Below are 15,273 nucleotides of genomic sequence, written 5' to 3'. Positions count from 1 at the left end.
TTCAGTCATAAAAAATTAAGACTCACACTAAATGGACTGAACCCGAGTTTCAGGGAAATGCCCTAGCTGACTTTCATGCTAAGGCAGCAATAACAAAGTAAAGGTTATGATATATATGAGGTCCACTCTGCTTCTGCAAAAACTGGCCTCTCATAGCCAGACTTATGACATGTCCTTGTAACATGGCAACAGTATGCTCCTGAATTGCAGAAATTAAGGGGGGCTAATAATGGTTGTAAAATCAACAGACAGACAGGACTGTGGGAAACCCAATATGGCTGCCTGTTCTTCCCAGCTCCCTGGCAAATCCTGTTTTACCTCCCAGCTCTCCACCCTTTGAACACCTGCAGGTGGACTTCATTCAACTGCCACAGGTTATCAATATATTCTTATGATTGTACGTATGTTTTCTGGGTGTGTTGGAGACTTCCCCTGCCACATGGTTAATGCCTTCACAGTAGCAAAGATTGTTAGAAAATGCATTTCCCATTTGGGGTATACCTTTTGTAATCTGTAATCCCCAGGGCACCCACTCTACAGGGCAATCATATGAGCCTAATGTAACCCTTCCAAACATCTTCGCCTCAAACTTAAAATCTCTGTACTGAACTCCCCTGACCTAAGGTGCTGCCTCTGGCCCTGCTGACTATTCACAGTACCCCTCTTTGGAAACATAAACTCACTGCATAGGAGATAATAACTGATAGAACAATGTGTATTGGAATACAGCCTTTCCTATCCCTTGTTGTCTCAAGCTTCAGCCTATCACAAACAGGTTAAAGAAGCTTCCCAGATTCCAAATCAGAGGACTCTAATGATCACAGTCGAGAGTCTTATGATGGGGTAGTCTGAGAACATCATCAGAGGAAAACAATTCTTGAGCCCCATTGAAGAGGACCTTACCAAGTGCTCCTGACCATGACATTGCTGCAAAACTAGAAGCACTGAGCCTTGGACATACAACTGAAGATAGCTCCAGCTGACAGCTGGTCTTGCACAACAACGGAAGACCTCTGGATCAGCGTAACAGGGAAGAGATGCTGACATTGATGTATATACTGCTTCTACCCAAGACAAGAAATCAAGACTTCATACTTAAACTAGATATAAAATCCTTTCTTCTCTTTCTTGCCTTTACTCTGATATTGGCCTGAAAGATATTGCCCTCATCTCTATCTCCCAGGCCACTGATAAGGGGCATAACCTCTGGAATTCAAATAACCTATTATTTCAGGCTAGCAAAATATGCTAATATTTGTTCAGACTATACTAGATGGTTTTCTTGCCTTTTTAATTCTTCTACACATATTGATATCATTAAAATGATACCCACTACTGTAACCTGAATTTACTTTTCCTTGTAGAATTGGGCACTATTCTGGATGCCAGAGGAGACAAAGGCAGGAAAAAGTTGGAATCATGTAAGCTAGAAGGTCAGAAATGATTCAGAAGGAATGTTTTTTGATAAATAAGGAAGTGAGACCAGAAGAAAACTGCCGACTCAACAAACATCGTCCCTGACATCAACATATGGTTGTGATGTGCAACTGAAGGCTGATATTATAATAGGGAATATGTGAAATAAAATGCAGTCTTTATGGTCCCCCATGGTGGTCGCACAGGCATAGAGAGCTATGCAAGCTGTAGAGGCCCTGAGGTAGCCAGGACAACTCATGCTGGGCTGTGAAGATGCCATACAGCCATTCTCACCTGTGTCAGCGAGACTGTCACAGCCCCTGATACAAACCTGAGAAGGGAAACAGCTCTGAATGTTCAAAGAGAACAAAACTGAATGGGAGTCTGGTTCTCATGTCTTTGCTAGAATCCTTTAGGAGAGTAACAATCCTAACCCTTGTTGCCTCTCACGCATACAGGGCACCCACATGTGCATGGTCTGTTCTTTTAAGACACTACCTAAAGGCATCCTTGACACACTGCTTGATGTACTGCTTAGTGTCACCTCTTTCCTGCACACATCCCTGCTGTAAAAGGCATATATGCTGTCTCCAGATGAAGAGCTACAGAACCACTCAGAACTTTCTGACTGCTAACCTTCCCTGGTTATAATCCTAAAACTCTTTCTTAATACCATAGCTGTGTCGATTTCATTCAACAAAACTATTGAGGCTTCCAAGATGGGATTCGAGGGCAAAAAGGGAATTTCTAAACTGAAAGAAGTTAAGGGATCGTGCTTAAAGAGATACTTAAGGCTTCACTGTAACTAATTTCCAATTCAGTGTAATGTCTCTCAGCATGAATTAACGCAAATTATAAAAGTAATGACTTCGGAAATGATGAGATCTATGCATCCAGAACATTTACTTAGATCAAGAACCCTAAGTCAGATAGTTGGTAGAAGGCTTTATATAAATTATGTAAGAATCATCACCACCCCAGTGAGTGCACCAAACCTTAAGTGAAATGACTTTAGCAAGGCTGAGTTGAAAGTGATAGAGGAGTAAGTTATTGCCAACAAGATAGTGGTAATACTGCTTAGGCACCGATAAACAGAAACCACCAAGCTCAAGAGAAACTGGGCATATATTCAGAGACATCACGTTAGCGTGCACCGAGAAAGAGACGGTGAGTCAGGTAAGCAAACTGTGGCCGGTAAGGGGATTTTCATGACCTGGGCAGAAGGGTCCAGCCGTTTCTGGTGGTGGCACTAGCGATGTATCACATGTCAGGGAAATACCACCGAGTGAGAGAGTTGGAGAAATGTTTACGTGAGACGCAGAAGCAGCCGAGAAATACCAGTCATTCTCAAAGGAAGCGGGAGGTGAAGCAGGTGCAACAGGAAGCCGAGCTTCCCGGAGAAAACAGCTTTCCCCGGAGAGAAGACCCCGCGCTGGTGGGAAAGCCCCGAAATCCCAAACGGCTTTCCCCACAAGGAGCGCCGGACGCCGAGGCGGGCCTGCGAGGGGCCAGGGAGATGCCTCTCCCCGCCCGGGAGGAGGGGGACTGAGTGACGGCCTCGCGAGGCCCGACTCCCGGCGCCCGGCCGGACGGCGGCCGGCGGACCGCAGGGGGAGGGGAGGTGGTCCCAGGGGGCGGGGCAGAGGGAGAGCGCCGTCCCCACGGCCGTTCCCGCGCCCGCCCAGCCCGGCCCAGGCCCGGCCCGGCCCGGCGCTGCCTCCTGGCCCAGGCTCCCTCCATCCTCACCCCTCCCCCAGCTTCCCGCCGCCACTCACCGAACCGGAACCGGCTGCTAAGCGAAGGGGTTTCCGGCCGGGCGCGGAACGCAAAACTCGGGAACCGCCGCGAACCGGAACCGCCTCCACAACACCGGAAGAGCCGCCGGGCGGCCGCGGAGGCCGGGAGCAGGGGGGTTGCGGGGGGTGGGGGCAGGGCGGAAGGTCAAAGAGCAGAGTTGAGGACCTACGGAACGCCTGCGCAGTGTGGTGAGGCCCGAGAAGCCAAGGAAGCGTCCAAGGCTGTAGTCAAAATTTTCCTTTTCCCCTTTCATTTTGGGCCATTTTTCGTTTTCGGAATACTGTTAGTGCGCCTTCCGTCCTTCGCTTTTCTCTGTTCCCTCGAGCCCCTTACCCGCCGCCTTCTGGTTCCGCTTGGCCATTTCTGCTTGGTCTCTGGTTTCCATGGCAGCCGTTAGCGGTGGCCGAAGATCTGCGGAAACTGGAGAGCTAAATCCCGCTCAAGTTATATCGTGAATTTTTTAGAATCATAGAACGTTAGTGCTTGTAGAGGTTATTGGAGATATTTTAGTCTAACATTTACCAAAATTATAAAGTGCATGGCACACCTGGGGCTAGGAAACAAGTTTCTGAACTTGCTGCCCTGTGCTCTGTGAGCCACATCGTGCTTGACTGGACATTTGGGGAAAGAAGAAAAAGTTTAGGATTGGCTTAGATTGGACTCTGGAAACAGAACCTTATAGAACTCGGGAAGAGTGAAACGCGGGCAGAGGTGTGGGCAAAGCTATGGGGTGGGGAAAGGGGCTCCACCAGAGATCTACCTTTCTGAGTAAAAATATGAACGGACCCAGTAGTGTGCTTTCTGAAGAACTAAATGGCCCTGGTGGTTTTACTGGGCTGGAATTGTTTATTCTGTAATCTGTGCCATACTTTTTGAGAATAAATGTTTGTCATTAAAACTTTGTACCAAGCCTCTCAACTTGGTGGGCCTCTGACACAGGCCCTGTCTAGAAGGCTTGAAGAAACGCTCCTGCGTAGGCACTCTACCGCGAGGACAGCCACATTCTGGGCTCAGACTTTGACAAGCAAATCCTCTGTAGGCTCCTGGGAAAGGAGATGCTTTCTGAGTTCAGGGGATCTTGCCCTGTCAAATGCATAAAAGTAGATCATTTCTATCACTTCATATGCTGATATTTTATACTGTCAGGTACTAAGGCCTAGTATTGAGCATGTCTGGTCTGTGTCAGTTTTGTCCATGTTAATCATTCCACTGATCTGTTTCATTTGGATTAAACTCTGTCTCTATTTTTAGGAGACAGCCATGCATAAAGAAGAATTACATCTGGAATTTTCCATGTGTATGATTCAGTCTCGCCAATTAGTCGGGACTCCTCAGACAACAGGTACCATTGTCTCCTGATCCTAGTCCAGTGACAGAATGGGTTGTCTTGCAGGGAGTCTGCGTAAAGGAAATGAGACTTATTAGTGTAAATGCAGGCTTTAGGGGTTTTGTTTATTGCATCCCCACTATGATAAAATATTTGTCATTCAGTAATGTCTTTTTTTGTACAAGTACCAGGTGAGATTTTGGCCTAATATGTGGCAATAGGCCCAGGCGGACAAGGAGAATTTGGGAGTTTTAGGAGAATAAGATATATAGCACATTGTATAGTTGATTATTTCAACCTTTCTGGGCTCATCTGTGGAAGTCCCTGTTGCCATTGTAATCAATATTCTTAAAACCTGTAAGATAGTGTTCCAAAGAAAAATATCTTTCTCTTCCACCTGGGTCTCAAAGTATCTAATTACATTTTTGCTTTCCCCCACTTTATGTCAAAGGAGTAGAATCTTCTGAGGTAAGATAGTTGAGAAGAATCCCACTTCTCTGATTTTTCACTGGATTTATGGAAAAAGGCCCTGGGCAGCAGAAAGTCATAGAGAAAATGAAAGAGAATAAGGAACACTCCCATTCGTGAAACCCACCTTGATGCTAATCTAGAGATATTGCTTCTTAGTTGGGGAAGCTTCAGCATCCAGCATGCTCATACAAAAGCCACCACCTGACACAGAAACCTTGAAGAGTCTAGATACTGTGAATGATCCAGACACCGTGGGAGGCATACCTGTTTTCCAAAATGGTGAGGCATTTTGTTAAATGGGGGAGGAATGCAGAAAGGTGTATTGGAAAAGTTGATGTGCAGCATTATAGATGAGGATAGACCTACCAAATGTGAAATGCGAGTTAAGACTTAGGGGAAAAAGTGTGTGTGTGTGTGTGTGTGTGAGAGAGAGAGAGAGAGAAAGATAGACTTTGAGAGAGAGTAGGAGATAATCTGGGAAAACTGTAGGAAAAGGGACAGTTCTATGAAAAATAACTTGATTTTAGTTACAATAGTAAGTCATTGGCCCTCATAACTGTAAGTTACCAATTGATTTATCCTATTATCAGCAACCTTGATATGTAAAAATATGAAACTTAAATGGATTAAGTTAAGGAGTAATTATATTACAAAGTGATTCCAAATATTGTAAAAACTATTGCCTTAGGAATCCATTTAATAACAAATGCATCTTTTGTATTTAAAGTAGTGTTCAATTCATAAGTAATTTATGTGAAACTCAGAAACACATCTCTGTTTTTTCTTGAATTAAATACATCTATCTTGGAGTCAGTTCACTATAAACATTTATTGAGTTCCCACTATGTGCCCAATAAATACTAAGAATGATAGAGACATTAAAATAAATAAATGTTTGTATATATGACATAATTTGTCATTGTCCCAATAGTTCATGGTTTGGAAATGCCTTAGAGATTATCTAGTCCAACTCCTTATATTTTCAGAAGGAATTCAGGTCTAAAAAGGTTTTCCATAAGAAGTTAACAAATTTGTTAGAGTAATTGTTCCCAGCACCTATGAAATATATAGCATTATTTATTCAATAATTTCTAAGCAGTTACTTTTTGAAGTCACTGTGCTAGACTAAGTAGATGAGAAAATGACCTAGATACCTCCCCTGTCAATCAGGAGCTGATAATCAAGAAGGGGAATGGTATGAGACAGAGTGTAAGTTAAGAGCTTGATAATTTTGGTTCCAAATGTTGAATTTCAAAAGAGGATGCCATAGAGGTTCAGGAGAAGGAGGTGCTGGCTGGCTGCTTAGGCCTAGCTTCACTGAGCTCCAACATGTTGGCCGGGATCCAGTTCTAAGGTTCAAAATGGCATAAACTCTAACTTAATTCAGTATCATTATTGTACCCAGAGTTAAACAGACTCACCAGAAAATGGTTTATATACAATTTATTAAACCATTGGCACAATATATGTATCTATATATTATGGCAACTGTGTGTGGCCCATGTCCCTTTAATCACACTTTGCCCAAGCATAAAAAGCTCCTAGGTATAAGAAAAAAGCCCAGTGGATGGGCTTGTCCTACAGTTTCTTGAATTCATATAGATTATTTCCTACTTGCCTTCATTTTCCTTGCTTTTCCCACTCTCATTTTTCTCTGTACCTAATACTCACATCAGACCCCCTTTGCTATGGTGACCCACTTGGACCTGCTTCTGTGGTTTGAACTCGGCATTATTTCATGGATAAAATTCTGATGTTCAACTTCTTCCTTTAAGCATTGAGGCCTCAGGTAAGAGCTACTACATTTAACCCTTCCAGCTTGCCCACTAGAGATGAAGAATCAAGTATGTTCCTAATTAGCCACATTGGGACCTCCATTCCTCGTTTATCTACCTTTCTCCCTGCCTTTCCTCATTTCCTTCCTCCCTCCACTTCTTCCTTCCACCTTACCTTCTTCTTTTTGTTCCTGCCTAGAAAATTTGTTGAGCACATACTATGTCAGGTACTGTACTTGGCACTGGGAATAAAGTGAAACAAAACAGGTACATAGCCCACCCTCATGAAGTTTGCATGTGAAAGTAAGACAGTAATCACATACACATGGCTAGATAATTAGACTGGTACTAGTACAATGAAGGAAAATAATACCATGTAATCAGAGTGTTAAATGGGAGATCTAATCTAGCCTGAGAAGTCAGAAAAATCCTTTCTCAGGGAGATTTGAGAGATGAGTATGCATTAGCTAGACAAAGTGGGAAGAAAAGCTTTCTGCAAAGGGGCAGTAGCCTCTGAAATGAGGAAGAATTTGGCTCATTGGAAGAGTAGAAAAGCCAGCACAACTTGAGTGAGGAGAAGGGAAGCTCAAGAGTGAGCTACAGAAATAGTATAAGCGCATGACTTCTAGGTTTTAGCACTCCTGAGCTATGGGAGACCCCTGATGAGTGACAGGATCATGTTTGTGTTTTCAAAAGATCATTTTGGGCTGAGGATGGCGTGGAGGGGGTGAGAGTGGCTCCCTGTTGTGGTGGGATGGATAATGCCACTGCCTCGCTCCATCCCTCGCATCTGGGCAATGCAGCCCTGTTGGGCACAGCGAGGGATGCATGCTATCAAATAGCATGGTTGGCAGAGATGAGCCCAGAGCCACTGATGCCAGAACACTCCAACGCCCCGGCCTAATGTCCTCCAGCTGCTGCCAGCCCGAAAAATACATAGACTCCCCGCAGGATGTTCCGCCCCTTGCTCTAGTGAGATATATATGGAGTTGTGTTCTGGTCCTCAAGAAAAACCAGAACATTTTGTTTCTAGTCTCAGACCTGGCAGGAAGCTGCTGCCGTTGCTATTTTTTGCAACTCCCTGCCTTTTAGTATAGACAGCTCTGCTTGTCATGAGGATACAGGCTGTGGATGTGTGTGTGTGTTTCTGGCATAGAGAGGATCAATTCCCAACATAAGGAAACCATTTGGTCCTGCATTGGGACATAGCAAGGGCTGTCACCTAGGCTCCCAACCTTTGTAAGAAAAGGTTACACGGGTGGTTATGCAGACCAGAATGCAAGGTTACCCCACACTGTGAGTGCAACTGATATGTGAAGGTGATGCTCCCCACAGCCCAAGTTCCCTTCAAACAGTATCCTTGTTTTCTGTAACAGAGACTAGAGTCTCCATCAGCAGATGCTGTGTTACAGTGATCCAAGAGCCTGCACTCTAGGTGAAGGGAAATCAGTGGGAATTCTGTCTCTGTTGGGACTACATCCATCGCAGCCTAGTCACCATTCATCACTGACTTCCAGGATCAGCTCCAGAGAACACGAGTTTTACTAGAGCTGAAACTCACTGAGCTCGTAACATCACCTGAGTCGGGAAGGTCACCGAGTGGGAAAACAGCCTTAGGGATGCTCATCTTTCCGTCAGACATACAAGGGTACCAGTGGACTTGTGGAACACTTTTCTCATTTTCCACTGATTAGTAGAGATGATCTCATATATCCTCTTGGGCCACCCTACTCTGGGTGGCCCCTATTAAACCACATCTCAGTTAACCCAGGGAAATGTATTTTAGAACCTAAAGATATATTTTTTGGACCATGTACTTACTAAACAGCTAAGCCTTCCACATTACCCTTGATTAAGTGTTAGCAGATCTGAAGTGGAAGAGCCCTGGGATTGTCTTATACAATGATTATTTGTCTTCTCTGCTCTGTTATCCCTAAGAGCTTACTTCTTTAGGGAAAGGAAAAGTTTATGTGATCAAGCTTGAGGCCTTGTACCTCAGTTGAAGTGTCCTCTGCCCTAATTGAACCTTGGAAGTGGTGCCTTCACGCTGCAGTAAGGGTTGTCTTATTACCTGTAACCTCTTCCCTCAGCTAGTATTCTCAACAAGTTGGTCTTAATTGGCAGAACTGACTCCATAGGAGCCGTCTGGGCCTTTGAGGCATGCAGATTTCTTCCTCAAGTGATGGTGTTCTTAGACCCCACAACTCAGAACAATGGTTCTCAAACTTTACCATGCATCTGAATCCCTTGGAGGACTTGTTAACCCACATTGCTGTTTCCCACCCCCAAATTTTCTGATGCAGTAGGTCCCAGGCAGGACCCAAGCACTTGCATTTCTGACAAGTATCCTGGTGATGTTGAACTGGCTGGACTGGAACCAAGAACCATTGTCTTAAGCCAGTGCCCTGTGTCAGAAACTTTAATGTTAGTGGCCAATGGAGGCTGCTGTGTCTTCAGGGTCACCCTGTTCCAGCTAGAACTAAAGGTAATTTTCCAGGGGGGGCAGTGGTTTCATGCCTATGCCCAGGGGTCTGTCTGTATGGCACTTACATTCAAAAACAGTATATTGATGAGATAATGACTAAGTGAAGTCCAAGGATTGTGCAGAAGTGAGAGAGCCAGATAATCACTTGTTTTAACCCAGAGAGAGGCCCACACCTAAGTGGTGTTTGCATATGTTTCACAGCATCAGCCCAGCAGGTAACTGTAGCCCGTTTACAGTTCCAATCTTAGTTCAAATCTTGGTGAAATCTCTGGTTTGATACTCCTAACTTGTTCCTGTCTCAGAACCTTTGCATTTGCTGTGTTTCCTGCCTGAAGTCTGTTTGTCCAAATGGTAGCAAGGTTTTTTCTCTCATTTGTTCAGACCTCTTTTCTTAGAATGTCATCTCAGCAGGGTTCCTTACCATGGCCGCTCTACTTCTTTGCCCTGCTTTGTTTCTCCTGACTGATCACTCCTTGACTAATTTGTTCATTATCTGCTTCCCTCACTAAAAGTAAGCTCCATGAGGGCAGACAGGTTTTTTTCCCTCTAATCCTGGATCCCCTTGAGTCTAGAACAGTGCCTAACATGTAATAGGTGCTCACTATTTGTTGACTAAATACCTGAAACCTATGGTATGCTATTTCCTGTTCTCCTAGTGAGGGTCACACCAGGATGCCTGCCGTTCCTACTTCCCACCCCTAACTGCCATGGTACACACTGTCACTAACATCGTGGGCATCATCTTCACCTTCTTACCACGGTGGTCCAAACGGAGATCTGCACCTCTTCCATAGTCATGACGCATGCTAGTGAGGTGCATGTATTTGTGGATATGACATAAAACATCTTCTTTATTGCCCCCATCTATGCCAGTTTTCAGTAATCATTGTCAAAGAGATCTTCTGTCTTCATAAACTACTCAGCTTCCTGGCAGTAATGGCTGGTTTGGAGGGTACTGTCCAAAGCTCCCTACATCTTCATTTATCTGTCTACTACTTAATAGGGACAACGGTAAGAGCATATGATCAGGTGCTTTAAAATACATCAGTGCTCTTCTTATCTAGCTGCTTCATAATATTCTCTTTAAACATCATCTTATGTTTCTCTCCCCCAGAATGCCTTCTTTAATATGATTTTTGCTCCTACTATTTTCCTGGACTTCAACACTTCAATAGCTGACTGATACCTGGAAAGCTCTGAGAAGTCTAAGAGGACCTTCTAAGTGCTTTCCTGGACTCTGAGGATCAATGTAAAGAATATGTCTTTCATTGCCTGGTAAGGGATATGACATATAAGGTGAGATATCATATGGCTCTCCTTTGTGGACATTAATTTTATTGGACATGCTGAAAACAGGAAGACCATCACCAGGTAGTATAAGATAGAAGAAATAGTAGACTTTAACCACATAGCCCTCTGGGTCCAACTGACCTTCTTATGGGTCCAGTCCTTCCTTTCACTTCCTGCCAAGTTCCCTAAACCCTGAATTCAAGCTACCAATCTCAGCAACTGAAGAAAGCTGATAATATTTTGGACAAAATCTGGATTTCCAGAAGTACCCTATCTAATTCCTCTACTTGAGTCACTAGAATGGACATCAGCCCCCTTGAGAAGCCTGTCAGATGGCCCCAGATTCTTTTCCAGTGCAAGCCCAGGACATTTCAGCTTTCTGCTCTTGAGGAAGGGTCTGGCCCCATTAAACCATTCTAGCAATGAAAACAATCTTGGAATGAGTGCAAATTCAGCCACTGGCTTAGTTTGGTTGCTTCAATAATTTGCTTGCACCGTTTCTTTGATTATCTAACTTGCTGCTTTGCTTTTGTGATTCCTGGTCATTAACTCTGCTGAGCTGTGCACTTCAGTTCTGATACTTTTCTTAGGCACCCTAGCTTGTATGGTACTGTTTAGACACCTTCTTCAACTCTCCCTTCTGTACTCACCATACTGTTTACCTGTGGACTTCATGCACCAACACCCTGCCCTGAGGGGTACTTCTCAGCTCCCCCATTAGAGAGATAAGGATTGGACATAGGCCATATTGTCTGCTGCCCTGATCTCAAACATTCTCTCCTATCATCAGTCCACCATCAAATGATACATCCAAATGTTGATTCATAAAATAAGTAAGTCATAACTAGCTAAAGTACCCCTTCCAATTTGTTAAGGTTCCTGGGAAACCGTACTTAAAATTTTAAAGAGAAAACTAGGGAAAAGTAAAATGTATGGTTTTGGAGCCCAGAATTAAAATGAAAGAAAATCCATTTTTAAAGATCTATCACTGTTTCATCATGCTATTTATCTCTCTAATGCTGGAATATTTGTATCCACCTGTATCTTTCTCTCAAACAATACTAAATAAACACTGCCAAATTCTTACTATGCAGGTCCTATTTTTGGTTTACTCCATTTACCCTCAACTCACATATTCATAACATAAGAATTTGATACAGTATAATCATTCATTGGGTTATTGATTTCTTCAATTATTATATCCCAGGTCCAGTGAAATGTAAATTTCCTATAAACCTTTGATAGACCCTCTAGATTTTGAGAGCTTATGATATCTCAGTACCTGCACAGTGGCTGGCACATAATGAGTCCTCAAATATTTGTTGAATGTGTGAATAAATTAATAATGAATAGGGGTTTCTTACAATTTTTATCAGGAAGACATTTACAACCATTTCTTAATATGTTGTATTTCTTTATTAACTACTCTTCATTTTGTGTTGGTTTTTAGTAGTTTAACGCTCAGAAAATAACATCTTTAGTTTAGGGATTGCACTAAGATGACCATAGGCGAGGACTAAGTACTTCTGAGAAAATTCTTCTTTTCAGAGACTCTCACCCCCAAATGAAGGTTCCTAGGTATCTTTTGAGATAATATTTTCTTGATTTGTGCTCATATAGTTTTCCAGGAGCTCCTGAATATGATCCCTGGACAGAAAAAAAGATAGAAATAACCAAGTGTCTTGGGATAAGGCTATGAGTAGCAGTGACATTTCCATGCCTTCAATAACTAAGGTAGACTCATTCATGTAATAATTCACTTAGAGTACTTTCAGTGAAGATACAGGAGTTGATAGTGGGCAGAAGGGGGAAAGGATGGACTGCTTCTCACAGTTCAGGCTTCAGCCTCACGGTTGGAATTAGAAACCTCAGGATGTGTGGGGAGATTTTCCAGCTTTTCCTATTCCAAATTTTAAAAATATCTTCATTGAGATATAGTTCACATATAAAGTTCACCCATTTAAAGTGAATTTGGATTTTGGACTTCTGGCTTCCTGTTCCCCATAAAAGAAGTCATCATTCCATCCTAACAACAAGTAAAAGTAAAAAAGCTGAAAAACCAACTCCTCTTGGATCCATAAGAGAGGAGAGGACACAGGGCTAGCTGCTGACCCTAGACCTGGAGAGACAGACAGGCAAACACAGTTCGTCATGCCTACCGATGCAGACCTATGAGCAGAGCCGGTGGGAATCAGTGATGGGGTAAGAACACATGAACTGTAATTGACAGAGTGCTGGAGCTCAGGGCAGACAACTCTGGGAGTTTAAAACCACTGGGAGAACCAGCCAGAAGGGGGGCTCCCACAATATTGTGAGATTTACTTCCAGGAGCTCAACTAGATTCCCACAGTAAAAATTGGAGAAAAATCCCCTTGGGCTTCTGGCAGAGGAGAAAAATTTTGAAATACACTAGACACTCCTTTCTTAACAAGGCCTTCCTTCAGGAGAACCTAGTTAACCAGTGCCTAACTGATCTGAGGAAGGGAAATACCCAACCCTAGCCTACTCTAGCCATCCTGTCCCACCTAAGTGGGGAGAAACACCTGAGAAACACTGAGTCCAGAGGCATAGGCTCAGTAAAAGACTGAAATCTAACCATACGACTATAAAATGCTTTTCTTCCCCCATAACTCACCACCACTTACTAAAGGCCCATACACAGCACTTCATTTCACCCAGTACATCATGTCTGGCTACCAAGAAAAACTTACAAGGCATATAAAAAAGCAAAAAACAATGTGAGGAGAGAGCAAAGACCAGAACCAAACATGGTAGGGATTTTGGAATTAGCAGACTGGGGACTTTAAGCACCTACAACTAATGGGCTAAGTGCTCTGATAGATTAAAATAAGCATGCAAGACAGATGAGCAATGTATACAGAGAATAGAAATCTTAAGGAAAAAAATCCTAGAAATAAAGAACAGTGTAACAAATGAAGAATATGTTTGATGGGCTTAGTAAACTGGACATGGCTGAGGAAGGACTCTGAGGTAGAGGATATGTCAATACAATCCTCAAAAACCAAAAAGCAAAAAGAACAAAGACTGAAAAAGAAAACCCAGAATACTCAATGACTGTGGGATAACTATAACAGATGTAACATAAACATAATGGGAATACAGAAGGAGAAGAAACAGAAAGAAACAGAAAAAATATTTGAAACAATAGTGACTGAGAATTTCCCCAGATTAAGGTCAAACAGCAAACCACAGATCCAGGAAGCTCAGAGAACACCAAAGGTTAGTGCAAAGCAGGAACAGCAACAATGACAGCCCTACATCTAGGCATATCATTTTTCAAATTATAGAAAATCAAAGATAAAAGTCCTGAAAGAAGCTAGAGGAAAACGCCTTACCTATAAAGGGACAAAGTTAGGAATTATATCTGAATTTTCAGAATCCATGGCAAGAAAAGAGTGGAGTGAAATATTTAAATGTTGAAGGAAAAAACCACCAACCTAGAATTCTTACCCTGAGAAATTATCCTTCTAAAGTGAAGGAGAAATACTTTTTCCAGACAAACACAAGTTGGGGAAATTTGTTGCCAGCAGACCTGCCTTGCAAGAACTATTACAAGAAGTTCTTTAAAGAGAAGGAAAATAATATGGGTTAGAACTTGAATCTACAAAAAGAAAGTAAGAGCATCAAAGAAGGAAAAAGTGAAAAGTGAAGAGAAAGTAATATTTTTTTCTTACACTTAATTGATCTAAAAGACAACAGTTCATTCAAAGTAATAGCAACAGTATATTTCATTATGTATGTGTATGTATATACCACATATATATATACGTAAGTATATTTACATATAAGTGAAATGAATGACAGCTATGATACAAGGATGAGAGGAGGGAATTAGGATTATTTTGTTATTACAGGAGTCCACACCACCTGTGAAGTGGTATAGTGCTATTTGAAAGTGTACTTAGGTTAGTTGTAAGTGTAAATTGCAAACTTTAGGGCCAACCACTAAAACAAGTAAAAAAGTAATACTGATATGATAAAAAAGGAGAAAAAATGAAATCATATAATATGCTCAAGTAAAACCCCAAAAGTCAGAAAAATAGTGGAAAAAAAAATAGGGACAAAGAATTAGGGCATCATACAGAAAACAATAATGAATATGGTAGATATTAATCAAACTGTCAGTAATCACTTTGAGTGTCATTGGTCTAAATGTACTAATTAAAAGACAGGTTGTCAGAGTAGGTGAAAAAGCATGACCCAACTATATATTGTCTACAAGAAACCCACTTTAAATATTAAGATACATATAGATTAAAAGTAAATGGAGAAAGATACACTATGCTAACACTACTCAAAAGAAAGCAGTAGTAGCTATATTAATTTCAGACAGAGCAGACTTCAAAGTAAGAAAAGTTATCAGGGATAAAGAAGAGCACTACATAATTATAAAGGGGTAAATTCTCCAGGAAGATATAACAGTTTTTAATGTGTATATGCCTAGCAACGTAGCATCTAACTGCACGAGACAAAAACTTACATAACTGAAAGGAGAAATAGATGAATTCACTTATCAGAACTGGAGACTTCAACACCCTCCTCTCAGAGACAGATCCAGGAGGCAGACAGTAAGTAAGGACATAGTCGAACTCTAAAACACTGTCAATCAACTGAATATAATTGACATCAGCAGTTCATCTAACAACAGCAGAATACACATTTTTCTCAGCTCACTTGGAACATTCACCAAG

General features: G+C 42.2%; 2 protein-coding genes across 2 annotated transcripts in view; one reads left to right on the top strand and one right to left on the bottom strand.

Moving 5' to 3' along the window:
* The window catches only part of SENP1 (SUMO specific peptidase 1), a 56,210-nt gene extending 52,684 nt beyond the window's left edge, over positions 1-3,526 (bottom strand). The window contains exon 1 of the mRNA XM_036904739.2: positions 3,192-3,526. The gene's annotated coding sequence lies outside the window, so the exon portion shown is untranslated. The remainder of the gene's footprint in view (positions 1-3,191) is intronic.
* Positions 3,527-4,464: 938 nt separating this feature from the next.
* PFKM (phosphofructokinase, muscle) overlaps positions 4,465-15,273 on the top strand; it is a 36,854-nt gene continuing 26,045 nt past the window's right edge. The window contains exons 1-2 of the mRNA XM_036904730.2: positions 4,465-4,555; positions 5,168-5,290. Of these exons, the coding sequence (XP_036760625.2) occupies positions 4,474-4,555; positions 5,168-5,290 (205 nt within the window). The 5' untranslated portion in view covers positions 4,465-4,473. The remainder of the gene's footprint in view (positions 4,556-5,167; positions 5,291-15,273) is intronic.

Source organism: Manis pentadactyla, chromosome 10 (assembly GCF_030020395.1).
Source record: "Manis pentadactyla isolate mManPen7 chromosome 10, mManPen7.hap1, whole genome shotgun sequence".
NCBI classification, from domain to species: domain Eukaryota; kingdom Metazoa; phylum Chordata; class Mammalia; order Pholidota; family Manidae; genus Manis; species Manis pentadactyla.
This window is presented reverse-complemented; position numbering and strand designations above follow the sequence as displayed.